Genomic DNA, 14,100 nt, shown 5'->3' with positions numbered 1-14,100 from the left:
TTTATATCTGCGATAGGATGACCTCTTAGTCACCAGCACCCTGTTTGTGATCAAACCTTTTCATCTCTGACTAACTCCACCTCACCAGTTGTGTCACAAGCAGAATGCACAAGACAACACTCTTAAAACCAGGCTGTTCTACCACAGGTATAAACATATCCTACAGAGCACACTGTATCTATACTGAATCCACTGTATCTACTCGGGGGACTGTTATTTCCTTGTACACAAAATGTGCCCGTTAGTTACTGTACCGCATAATTATTGGGCTCCAGGCATAAAAGTGTCAGCCAGTTAGCAGTTGTTTTTGGTGCACGGCATCAGAATGTCTTTGTGTTTATTTGCTATAAATGCAAGCACTGTATACTGAACTGGTGCATGATTAAGAATAGGAAGTAAAGCATCTGCAATGGAAGTCCATGTGGGTGGGCAAACATGTGGCTGCCTGGATTAGGAAGTGGTAGACCACATTTTTTTTTATTACATTAATGTCTTTATAATATAATTCTCATGGGAATAAGCCAGCCCTTATACAAGCTGACAGTGCCTCAAGATAGCTTTCTTTGTTTTACTTAATTCAACTGGAGTCTTTTATAATTAGTAACACAGCTGATTGTAGACATTTAGTTTCACAAATTCTTAATTTTAAATGACAATTCTCTGAGATTTTAAAATACCCTTCATTGTTTCGTTTAAAAAGTATGAAATACGTATTTCTTGTAGTAATAAATAATCAATACGTTATCTAAATGTAGTCTCTCAGTGTTGCTTTGATTTTATATTTTATTCTCTCCTGTTCATCTTAGACAAGGTCCAAATTAGCAATACACTCCATAAACTTGTTCCATTTAGAATCTGTACTGAGTTTGCAGACCATTTCTCTGAGGCTTTTACAAGACCTATTGTAAAAGATGGAATGCAACTACATTTTCTCAACCTACATTCTTGTCTATTGTAGCTAGTGAAACATTCTTCCACTAGAGTTTGGACCCTTACCATATCAACTGAGCACATTTCACCTGGTAATCTGTTCAATCTTTAGTGGCTCACAGTTCCTTCTCTCACTGAATGTGTTAGCCCTGACTTTTGAGCCCCTACATTGTATGACCCTCAATACCTCAACTGGGTTGCCAGGCTGTTAGATATTGTGCTTCATATTTGTGGAACTCCCTGCCAAAACATATCAAAGACCTGGAATTTCTACCTGATTTGTAATCTGTATATACAGCTTTACAAAGCTATTTTCTTTTTCTTTTTATAATGCTTGTATTGTATTGTATTGTATTGCACTGGATCTTGTTAATAGCCCAACAGTAGTCACACAGAAGTAGCTTTGGCCAGTACAGCCGGATCATTTATCAGAGTATCAGGTTCTAGTGCCCTGCGCTCTAAACTGCATTTTTTTTCCACAGAAAGGAAAACAGCCTTTACATTTTACTTTGTAGTCATACAATACGGAATATTTTGAAATCGATGCTTTCATTATGTGGCTAAGGAATGCTGTCATTCACACTAACATGAAAAATGTAAATGTACAAACTATTATTTATTGTGGACAATAATGTTTGCAAATACTCTGCCAAATGCATTACAAAACATTTGTATGCATATTTTCAACATTATACAGTAACTATCTAAAACTGAACAGCAGTAGACCAAAATACAACCATCATGAAAAAAATGTAACAGATATATACATTCTGATTGGCTGAGCTAGAGACAAGCACCTCAGGAGATGTTTACCGACGTTGTAAAAACTAAAAGTGCAGAGCAGAGTACAGTATCCGAGAAAGTGCAAAACTTACTACTACTAGCAGGGTGGTCAAACCTATTTCTTTTTATTTAAATCAGTGTTAACCCAACTTAAAGATGTCTGAAATGAAAACTTAAAACCATTTTTAAAAAAGTCTTGGTGCAAAAGACAGCATATTATTTAACTGTAAGTCAATCTTGAATTTACTTTGTACACTGAACTAGCTTTGAGTTTCAATAGTTAAAAATTAAAAGGGATTATATTAAATTAACAATTCAAAAAAAAAGAATGTGTGTTAAAACAGCAAATCTGTGATTTGGATGTACAATATGTGCCTCTAAAAACACCATCTGCCCCAGTGCACTAAGTCCGTACTGCAATAAACGTATAGGAGTCATTTAAAAGGGTTATGTGTTATTTACAAAATATCAAAATATCAAAATTAATAATAATTTTTACCAACATTCTTTCGTTGACTTTCTATGGTTGACTTTGATCTGAGTAGTTCTGCATCTGATGTAATCACACAGGTCTTATGATTAAAACAACAAATCGATCTTAAGGAAATATTTGAATGAAAAAAGAAACTGATTATTTGCTTTTGTTGGTACTTTACCTGGCAATGGAATATATACTCTGGAGTAGCTTTCTTAAACTTCATGTTCCACACTAAGGCAGCACCATCTGGTTCATGGGGAGCATCTTCGTTGCTATTGTAAGAAGCAACCATAAGTTCAGGGTACTGGAAGAAAGAAATGTGGATGTTCCATTACACATATCCCTCGCCACTGCTACAAATACAAAACTAGAGATTTTATTGTCATGACGGTGCTGTGTGCACAAGTGAATCTAAACCATTTTCACTTGTAACATTTCAAAATGTTCTTGACTTTCACGGTAAACTGCACAGCAGCCTAGCAAACCATGGCAGGAGGGTTGGCATCTTGGTATATCACAAGATGTTACCCCATCAACCTCTTCCCCACACTCTGCTTTTAATGCATCTAGATTACTATAGAAAAAGCATAGCAAAGTATAATAAAGCATATTGAAAGTATTGTAAAGCATAGATAAGCATTGTAAAGACAAGCAAAGTATGACAAAACATATTAATAAACATGGCAAACAGGGATAAACTATGACACATGGATAGTATAACTATGGGAGAAGCACTGTAAAACTGCAAAAATACTGTGCAAAAATACAAGGGTAATTTTATAAGGGTATAGCTTACAAAAATACTAAAATATGGGCAAACTTTGCAAATTAGTCATATAATGTTGAAATAAAAAAAATTAAAAAACAGTATTTTACCTGAGGGGACCAATCTAAGCAGGTGACAACTCTGTGTTTTGACCAGTGCTCATCGTAGAATAATCGATTGAAAGAGAGGTTGGCTCCAGCTTGGATATCACTGAAATTAAAAAAAAAAACTTCACAGTTATGAACAACATCTCTGCCAACAATTTAAAAAATTAAAAAAGGGTTCAGTGCTGCAGTTGGTGTAACATGTACATTGTTTAAGTTTGCGTACATTATAATGAATTAACTTTTTTTTTTAAACACGAATCTTGCATAAAGAAGCCTAGTGTCAGGGGCATTTTACATTTTAGATCTTAACACGCACTAAACTAAATTGAAATCTCTGCCAAACAGCTTCATTGTCCAACCCCCTTTCTAATTTCAAACTATATTGCATGCAGAGTCTCTTCTTATCCAAAGGCTAAAGTAAATTATGATCATGACTTTTCCAGGAATTGGCTTTTTTTTAATTCTCTTGAGCGATGCCGTGATTTAGTCTTAATTTGAGTACAGAATGGCAGCACTGGGTTAACTGACAATGCAATCATTCTAAGGTCAGTTACCCTGTGAGTAGTCCTGCCCTGCTACTGCACTTTGACAACCAAATAATACAGCTGCATCACCTGCTATACTCAATTAATCGCACTCTTTCTTGAAGGGCTATCTGAGAAAAGACTTCTATATAATCTTCTAATCAAAGGTTGCTGGATACAAAATAATCAAATGAGAAAAACTCTCACTATGTACAAGCCTGGGACTATAATTCAAAAGTGAACTATTAACATGAGAAATTAAATATTGATACATACAGCACTGGATTGCATGCTGTATATATCAAGAGAAGTATTCAATGTGAACCATGCTTTTCTAATCAGTTGAAATGTTGGGCTCATTTTGGCAATATAGACCAGAAGCTGTGATTATTACAAATCACTTCCCATTACCACTGTCCATTACTTCTGCTTGTTTCTGTAGTTTATAATATTTGTTCTTAAGCCACAATGTGCTATCTTAGTTATGCTATGCATATGTTGCTGTGCTGAACACTCTGAGTGACATCATTATGTGCACATTCTTTTTAAGTGGTTCACAGTGGACGAAATGGGTACCAGCGCTGTTCTTTGAACTACTAGAAAAAAGAAAAGAAAAAATCAATTTCCACTGAGCATTAAATATGTATGTGATCATAAGTATGATTAATCTAATTGTGTTAGCCCAGCTAGTACCCATCAAAACGGTCAATGTGGTCAGCAGTACTCTTTCATATCTTTTTTTTTCCCTCTGTGCCTTAAAGATGGTATTAAGTGAACTCAAACATGTCACCCTTCTTTATCCTCCAGATCCCGGCCACTGTAGTCAAAGAAGATGTCAGAGTCCTCAGCCAGAGCTCGCTCCACAATGCGAATGGTACGATCAAAGAAGAGGAGAAATTCTTCTGAGTGCAAAACCTGCTGTTTCTCTTCCTCAGTCAGCTCCCTTGGGTGAGCTTCACATTAAATAAAGGGGAGAAGGATTATTTTTGTATCCGTTGTCTCCATGGACAGCCCCCTGAGAGACATCTTCATCTTTGTATGTTGAGTTTCATGGGGGTTCCAGGGGCAGAGAGAATTGACACCTGTATGTTTCTTTTCTTACTACTAGAGTTATTTAAAACAAAGCACAGGGTGAACTGAAACATTCCCAGCAGCATATTCAAAATAAGAAAATGCGTTTTTTTTTTTTACAACCAAATGTGGTTTATAACCAGTTTCTTCAGTTTCTTAAGTTTAATATAGAGTTCATTGCAGGATCGAGCCTTAGATTAAAGATATTTGAAAAGCGGAACACCCAACACTGGGACATATCTTACAACACTAAAACCGCAGATGCGATTTCATCATTGTCGAGGACGGTTCGTATAGTATACGTTATCCTTTGATTTGTTCAATTTCTGACAGGTCGGAAGTGAAACAAAATTTTTGGAATATGTAAGGCTAAATCAGGGGTTCAACCCCAAAAAAGAAATTATTTCGTTACTAAAGGAAACTTAGTCTATATATATATATATATATATATATATATATATATATATATATATATATATATATATATATATATATATACACACACACACACGCACGCACGCACGCACACACACACACACACACACCATAGGTCACTATTCATGTATTTCATTTTCAATCAATACTATTATGAAATAAAATGGACATTGCATCATACCAAACTGAAACTGACAAGACCTACTGTATACAAGCAGCAAAACAAATCCACATTTTCATAGAAATTAGTCCATAAAAGGAAAACAAGGAAGTTACTAAAAGTGAGAGAAACATCTTAAAGTAGAAAATGTTAGGTAATGTTAGCCAATTGACAAAAACAACCAAATTGCATAATGTAAATATGTTTCTCTAAGGAAACAAGAATGTAGACATATTTAGTTACTACAAAGAGGTACATGCAGAAACACATATCATGTTTGGAAGGGAAAACTAACAAGGTTTCTATGTAATTTGGTCCAATTTTTCCCTAACTAGTGTTTGGCCTCCACTTTGTTCTTAGCTTCCAGATATGTGTTTCCTTGTTTCAGACAACTCCTAAGAAAGACAAAGAGGCTGATTAAAGTGTTTTTTTTTTTTTTTTTTTACCCCAGAGGCCAAGTTCAAACCAGAAAGGCAAAAGCACACACACAGGACAGAAATTACAAAGCAGTATTCTGACAGAGAAATTATGTCCAGCTTGCTGCATACAAAGAGTTGACTCTTACTTCTTTGAAGTTTTTTAAGAGGCCAAGTGACGTGTTTTTAATCAGCCCTGACCCCTAATGACATGGAATGATAAGACAAAGCACGTCAGTTGATTTGAATTTGATAATAAAGATCAAATATGAGTATTAGTCTGTGCAGGGTAACTTTTAATGTTCAACATTAATGGCTGCATTGGTAGTATTGTAAATGGATAATATATGGGTACAACTGAATTTGTGGGAAGGATTGCTCATTAAAATCTTTTGCAAGAAGCAAAATAAGGTATGCAAGTCTATCCTCATTTCAGAGAGCAACACATCTGAATGCTGCACTTTAGATCAATGTTCTGGAAAAAAAATCTTATGCAAATAATCCCATAGATAAAATATAAGTGATTTGTATGGTGTACTGTATGTAATGTACTGGACATGATCGAGGGCTGCGAAGAGGAAGAGACCTCGGGGATTGATAACAAGAGAGGCAATTTATAACTTAGAGATGAGTAAAGAGATTCCCCTTGGCTCACGAAGAGTCGCCTTCGTGGAGATGAGACTGAACCGTTCGGTCTCCAAGGCTGGGAAGCAATACTTCCCCCCAGGGGGGATCTGGAGGTGAGAAAATGGGAGGATATATTTGGCCAGGGGTCCCCCTTATCTGGCAGAGAACCTTCCTCGTGGAGGATTAAGCCAGTAGCAGCTGGGTTTCTAAGGTTGAGAAGTGAGCGTCACTTACCCCCAGAGAGGGGATGTTGCAGAGGTTCAACAGCAGTTACAGAGTGGAGTGGCAGAATAGAGGAGGAAAGCATAGTGGGGAAGGAGGGGAGGATGGTGGAAAACAAAAACACAAGACAGAGACCCAAATCATGACTTGGGTTTAAACATGGGTTTAGCAGATGTTATTGGTAGGAAGGAAATAGAGGGAGGAGCCCTTACTCATGCCCCCCGATTCACAGGCAAGTGTACAATAACAGGTGTGAGTGTAAATACATCTGCTCCATCATAACTGCATAACCACTATCTTGTACTAGTTCAGTTTAAGTTATTGCTAACTCCACTCCAAAGGCAAACTGTCAGCAACCAACAATCTAAAAAAAAAACCCACCTCATTAACTTTGTTATCAGAGCTTTATGAAATGCTGGTATCAACTAAGTTTAATATGTAAGCATTGCTATAAAGACTTCCCAATCAACAACAGTTTAAGATTGCGAAAAGGTGTCAGGTTTCCCTTGCTGGCATCAGCAGCTAACCATTCCTGTCTGTGTTATCTCCTGTCAGCATAAAGAGATTGTATTGTAACACAAACTGGTTCTTGAGGTGATTTACATAAATTAGAATCTGTTTAGAATAACCTGCGTCCTATCTCGAAGAAAGTATGTAGGTACATTTCTCAGAGAGAAATAAACTCATTTTAACAGTAAAAGCCTTAACTTCACCTTCAGCTACAATGTGCTTTCTTTCTAGTTTTATACCATCACAATGGTTGTCTTCCTCTCTGAAAATTGTCTTTGCTCTTGTTACACAATAGGGCCCTGTATATTTTATAATCTTGTCATTTTGCATGTTAACTGTTTCGCCATTACCTTCTTTTGCTTCTTCCTTCTGCTCCTCATCCAGTAGTTCCGACTCTGGCCCTGGTTTTGTTTCAACAATCTCCTCATCATCTTCATCCTCTAGGGGGAAAAAAAAAACAGAGATATTTCTTTACATCTGCTTGGAACTCTCACCCTGAAATTCTAAAAATAGTTTAAGTGCTAACAGACCCCAGAACTAGACATGCCAATTAATATTCATTAACAGACAGACAACCAGAATCTCCTCCAGTCATTTAGTACTACCACAGATAAACACTTCAGAACTGAAGACAGGAACAATGCCGTGTGTTAGCAGCAACAATCTATAGAATCAGTAAAGGAGGAAAGCACTTTCAAGTTTTCTTTAACATGCTAATGAGTAACTAATTACAATCTATTACAAACAAAATGTAAGAAGAGATTGTGCATCTTGTTTCATTTAATTATTTTTACCCATCATTTTAAGTCAATAAATTGTTATCTCAGCTTCAAATCTACTTTGAAATTTGGTTAGGAAACATTTTGCCATCTAACTGCTCATCAAAATAAAACTCAAGTTCATATACAGTATTTAAAAATTAGATTTTCACAACTTTCCATATATATTAAGCAGAGTGTAACATTAACCAAAGTGATAGTATCAGGAGCATCTTTTCATTGACTGATATTAAGCAGGGTGTGATATTAAACAGAGAGATATTAAGCGGCTTTGACTGTACATACATTGAAGTTGTTGTGTTCTTGAAGCATCGCTATATAACTCACAGTACATTGTCACAATTTGCTGACATCGGTAGGATAAATAAAGCTTAAAAAGTTTGGCAGAAGAATCTGTTGTAGCCATAGACGGCGTTGTAAAAGCGTTGATACCTGTAAGAAATACTGTTTTCAAAATCAATAGCAAAAGAGTTGGTACAGGTCTTCTCCAGACTCGAGGTACCAATGGAAATTTTGACAGATCAGGGAACTCCATTTGTGTCAAAATTGATGCAGGAATTGCTAGGATGTTTAAAATTAAACCTACACGGACATCAGTGTACCACACACAAACCAATGGATTAGTCGAAAGGTTTAAGCGTACACTAAAATATATGCTCCATAAAGTAATAAGTAAAGTTGGGAAAATTGGGATACCATGATCCCTTATTTGATGTTTGCTATAAGGGAAGTCCCCCCAGTCGTCCAAAGGATTTTCGCCATTTGAATTACTTTACGGCAGATAACCATGGGGAATCCTAGACATAGCTAAAGAGATATGAGAGGGACAGACAGATGCCGGGAAAAACTTAATAGAGCATATTGGTGCAAGGAGAGATAGGACTGAACACATGACCCCCATATTTCGAAAGTATATAGAGAAAGCTCAAACAGCATAGAAGCTTAACTACAACCAGCAAGTTAAGATAAGGGAATTTCAGCCAAGAGACAGGGTGACGGTGCTTGTCCCCACCTCAGAGAGTAAACTTTTTGTGAGGTGGCAAATACTGTATGAAATTATCAAAGCTATAGGATCTGTTAACTACAAGATAAGATAACCAAGTCGCAGGAAGAAAGAAAAAATATATAATGTCAACCTGCTAAAACCACAGAAGGATAGAGAGGCTCTAGTGGCAATTGAGGGGGAAATGGATAATCAATCAATCAATCTTTATTTTATATAGCACCTTTCATAGTTGACCACCATTGCAAAGCACTTTACAAGATGCAGTAACAAGAAGAAAACCCATAATACTTTAAATACAGAGAAATGCATAATACATGATATATAGTAAAAAACAATGCATTATACATTAAATACAGTGAAAAGTGCATAATAAATGAAATAGTAGCAGCAACACATTTAAAACGAGAGATGGTGGGAGCGTCACGCACCAAAGCTGGGAGAGAATTCCTAAGAATTGGAGCCATGAAGCTAAACGAGCGTTCTCCAAGTGTGGTGCACTTTTGCTTGGGGATAACAAGCAGACCAGAGCTGGAGGACCTCAGCTTGCGGGCAGGGACATAGCATATCAGCAGGTTGAGGAGGTACTTGGGACAAGAAGTGCACTTGCTGTCAAGAAGTACACCACGGCTTCATACTGTGGGGGAAGGCAGCAGCAGCCAGTTTCCGAGGTTCAGGGCAGCTACGTTGAGATTCTTAAGTTGAGTTTCGATTCTACTACAAGAAGTTCAGGTTTGCTAGTGTTTAGCTGAAGAAAATTGGCAGACATCCAGGCCTCGATATCTTGAATGCAAGCCAAGAGCCGGACCACGGCAGAGGAGCTACCAGAGTCGAGTTTTAAGTAGAGCTGGGTGTCGTCAGCATAAGAGTGAAACATGATGCTGTGTTGGCAGATGAGGTCACCCAAGGGAAGCATGTAGATATTGGAGAAAAAAGGGGCCCAAGAACAGATCCTTTGGGGACACCACAAGTGACTGGTTTTACAACACCACTGCATCCAGCATAGAAAACAGACTACCTACGTCAGGAGAGGTAAGAGATATTAAACCGGAACCTAAAGTAAATACTGGCCTGATGTTAAGTGTAGTAGAGAAATACAGGCCATGATAAAATAAACAGCAATGTATTTACAACACTGCCCGGGAGGACCAATCTTATTTATTATGATATAGTTACGCCACCAGGGGTGAAAGTAAATTTCAAACCTTACTGGGTACCTGAGGCAAAGAGGAAAGACATAAAGGAAGAAGTAGAAAGTATGGAGATTCTGTGGGAAAAGAGCACAACCTTGTGATGAAACAGATTTTTCCCATTGTAAATGCTCCACTTAAAAGAACAGGAACTTTGCTTAAAAGAACCCCTTTTTGGCACCGATAGCAATTCATTCACAATTGATACAGTACTGTTTGATAACCCGATAACAGGTCAGGAAGGAGATTTACAACCAAGATTCATTATATTTCTGTCACAGACACTTATTAATTAAGCCTACCTTGTATAATCTATTTTGCCATATACTGTATGAGTAAAATATAGGCCCCAACAGAACTGTACATTAATACCAGTATTAGAACATTCAAATACACCATGTAAATGTAATTAGCAATGCTATGTAACAATTCTTTGTGTATGTTAATGTGTATCTTAACATTGACAATATAATAATTATGTAACATGATTTTGTTTAAACAGACAGACAAAATGTGTTTCGCCAACAAACTCCTGCCTGTATATATGGACATGCCCAGAACTGCACAGAACTTATTCCAACTGTATACAGAAAAAAAAGAATACTTTCACAAACATTACCACAGGAAGCTTATTTACTTTTTTTTTTTTTACCAACACACAATATATACTTTGAATTATTCAAGGCGTCAACAAGAACAACCTTAAATTGTGCAGCCAAATTGCAGCCTCAAATGATGCAAAACTTTTGTAACAGCAGCTTATCTTTGCTCAGTCATAACAATGGCAAAGCAATCCTCAGTTATCCAGTGATTGTGGGCCCATAATGGGAAACAGCAATAAACACCTGCTATGCCCGGCCTATGGCAACCTTCCATTCCTAATGAACTTGGAATGTACTGTATTCCTAACCTTTGGGCCCTAGGCTTGGATGGCATGGGAGCAGACGGAAACAACACTGCTCCTGCTACTTTCTTCCAACATGGTCACCTGTAGTGTAGAAAACTGATTTCCAATTCAATTCTCATTGGAGTAATTTGCTAACTGACCTTATGAAAAGGGTTAAATGAAGGTCTGACCAGAGGTCAGGTGCTTCAGGCAGCATAACAGCAACCACACAGTGCCAAAAAAACTTTGTTTTTAATCACAAGAGTTTTGCAGTCAAGCCACAAAAGGCTGCAGTGTGCAGTAAAGAATGAACAACACATCTTTCATTAATGGCACCCTTCAGGGCCCTGGAAATGACCAGTAAATAAGCAACAGCATATGTTAAAGATTGATTGATATACTGTACAGTTTGCAAACCACTTAAACATGTATTGCCCAGGCATTTATTTTTTTGTCTGACTGGGACGTTTGTATCATATTAAGAAGCTTTTGTTTGCTGGGTGAACCGAGGGAGCAGTAGGCGAAACGAGGTGCCTCAGACTCTCACGAACAGGATTTCTAACTATTTCACAGCATCACACGGATGCATTTCAACTCGTTTTTTGTATTTTGCTAAATACTTTGTTCAGTTTAGCTCTTTATTATGCCAGGTCATGAAAGGTATTTCTTTTTAGGTGTGATGTAGTTCAGTGTAATACACACCTTATCACTATTATGTTTTATTTGAGTATAATATTTTACTGCAATGTGATAAAGTGCCTCCATCAGTGTTTTAACTATTGCTTTACGCCATGGCACATAGCAGGCCAGAATGTATTCTTTACTGTTGCATGCTTCTTAAACCACATGAGACTTTGGAGCAATATACTGAGAAACATAGTGGTGGCTTGATTACACTCTGGGGAATTCAATAAACACTGGAAATAAATGTAGCACAAATTTACAAAAAGCATGCCAAAATGTTCTCTGCAGGCCCCACTTCAAGCTGGTCCATTTTACAAAAAAGGCAGCTGCATTCTGAGCTTAAACAATTTATGGGCACTTCCCCTATTCAAAAATACACTTAGAACCAAATACAAATGTAATTTGTTCACTCTGATTGATAGGAATCCATTTACCCTCCTGTGCTTTACAATGGCTGATGGATGTGCCATTATTAGACCTGCATTTGTCATTCATCAAATATATTTGTACTATTACTACACTCAAAAAATATAAGTTCACCTCTCAGAAAAAGAAAGCATTTTGATGATTTTTTTTTTTATAGTGCATTACCGGTATTAAACAGATTATGGCACCCAAGTGTTGTTGTAGTATTATGATCAGTTATTTTGTCAGGACAATTTGAAAAAGGCCTAAAATTGCCACTTTTACACCCCCTGCTTTCAAACAAGGATTATGAACAAGTACATATCAGGGACCTCAGTGACCTAAACCAGAGCGAATGTCTCCGTGTTACTGCACACCCAGCACGTTTTTAATCAAATATCTCTTAGTTTGTTACTGCACACCCATCATGCTTTTAATCGTGGCTGTATTATCATAGTAGCAACAGATCCTCGCATGGTAATTCAGCTCTTATTCAAAGTGACTGAAATGTAATCTGACTCTCTTGCATGGGCATATTCAGCTAAACTCGCTAAACTGACAAGAAAAAGGCTTAAATAACTAGTTGGGATTTCAAACATGTTTTAAATTTCACTGTGACTTTTTTTTTTTCTTTCTGTTAACTTCTTAACCCCACATAGTGAAAAACAATGTTTTACCAAGCTTGAAAAATAATAACTTACACTGACTGCCAGGAACCTCTGCCTTATGTCTCTGTTAATTTAAGTGAAAAGTAAAAAGTTTTTTCTGCCATCTGATTTATAAGAGGAAGGTCTCAGCAGGATCTGCCTTTAACTAACTGCTTACCTAGGCTATAGCCAGCTTCATGAGGCTGAACTTCTTTTAGTATCTCTGGTGGCTGTCATTAAAGACAAGCCGCAGAGGTAATAATATCTTCTTTCCTCCGAGAAGCAGCCTTAAATCTATCTGACTTCCTCATGCAGGGTGTCATTTTAAATCACCTCAACTTCAAGCTGCTTTCACTGTCGGCAAACCAATACCCTGGGTTTATATCTTCTAAGCACCATCAAATCTTCCTTTTTTAAATTAAAATTCTCCTTTTATAACAGCCGTTTATCATTTGGTATACAGCTAGATAAACATTACAAGGACTCCTTGAAGCTGTAATACTTTGGGAATTGTTTGAAACTCACAGCCTAACCATTCTCTTCAGGTCTGAAGTGCTACAAGTATGGCAAATAGAAGCGTTATATGAATCAGCAACAGCTGTATATTTCATGCCAATTTATAATGCAATTAAAATGAAAAAAAAAAAGTTGAAAACACTGGGTCAAAAGTTATCTGGAATAAATTCATACTTATTTCCAAACAGTGTCAAAGCCATTTTTTTACTTTTTTTCATTTTTCAAAAATATGTATTTTTCATGTTGAAACAGTATTAGGTGACTGATGAAAAATCAGTTTACCAATGTCATAAGATTTTTTAGTTGAAAGCGTCTCCATAACATCACAGCTGATGCTTCTTGAAATATTCTTATTAACTTTGCAGGATATGTTAAACTTGAGGTTTGTCAGTAAGACTTGGTTAATGTCCAACAGCTCTACAAAATCCAGAGCAGTATTACTGCCTATCCCTGATATATGCATGTTGACACAAGGCTATTATATTCAAGATACAGCAGGGAAAAGGTTACTTGTATCGCTAATGTTATCCAGTCATGTGCTTTGAGGGTGTCACCAAACTTTTTATCCCTCTTCATCAAGTTAGAAACACAGCACTTCAAGCCAGAAAAGCACAGGGGAGTTAATTACAAATCAAAGACCTACCTTGTTTTGACAATTTGTCAGTTTGGGTGTGGGACGGGCTAAGACGTACGGAAAAAAATGACAAAATAAGAGGGAACATGAAGCCTACTATTTTCCACAGGGAAGCAGGAACTAAAGAAACCCCAGAAAAAAAACACAAGAAAGAAGCTCCAGCGAGGAGCACTTCCTGAGGGCTCGTTGGCGAGCAGTCTGAGAGACATCTTGAAGGAACAAGCGGGGTCACACAAGGAACCCTTCAGAAGTCGACTACTCTACAACAAGGAGACCACAACACAGGGAAACATCTCATGTGTAGGAGTACACTCCGCAAACTTGAAA

At 37.1% G+C, this 14,100-nt stretch overlaps 1 protein-coding gene across 10 annotated transcripts in view; it reads right to left on the bottom strand.

Moving 5' to 3' along the window:
- LOC121315037 (cytoplasmic dynein 1 intermediate chain 1) overlaps positions 1–14,100 on the bottom strand; it is a 76,619-nt gene that overhangs the window by 22,362 nt on the left and 40,157 nt on the right. For all 10 annotated transcript variants that reach the window (XM_041248912.1, XM_041248918.1, XM_041248914.1 and 7 more), the window contains 4 exons: positions 7,380–7,469; positions 4,379–4,541; positions 3,068–3,167; positions 2,370–2,495 (listed from right to left, as the gene is read on the bottom strand). In XM_041248912.1, coding sequence (XP_041104846.1) covers positions 2,370–2,495; positions 3,068–3,167; positions 4,379–4,541; positions 7,380–7,469 — 479 coding nt within the window. The remainder of the gene's footprint in view (positions 1–2,369; positions 2,496–3,067; positions 3,168–4,378; positions 4,542–7,379; positions 7,470–14,100) is intronic.

This window comes from Polyodon spathula, chromosome 4 (assembly GCF_017654505.1).
Source record: "Polyodon spathula isolate WHYD16114869_AA chromosome 4, ASM1765450v1, whole genome shotgun sequence".
In the NCBI taxonomy this organism is placed as follows: domain Eukaryota; kingdom Metazoa; phylum Chordata; class Actinopteri; order Acipenseriformes; family Polyodontidae; genus Polyodon; species Polyodon spathula.
Note: the sequence above shows the minus strand (reverse complement) of the source record. Positions and strands in the feature narration are given on the sequence as shown.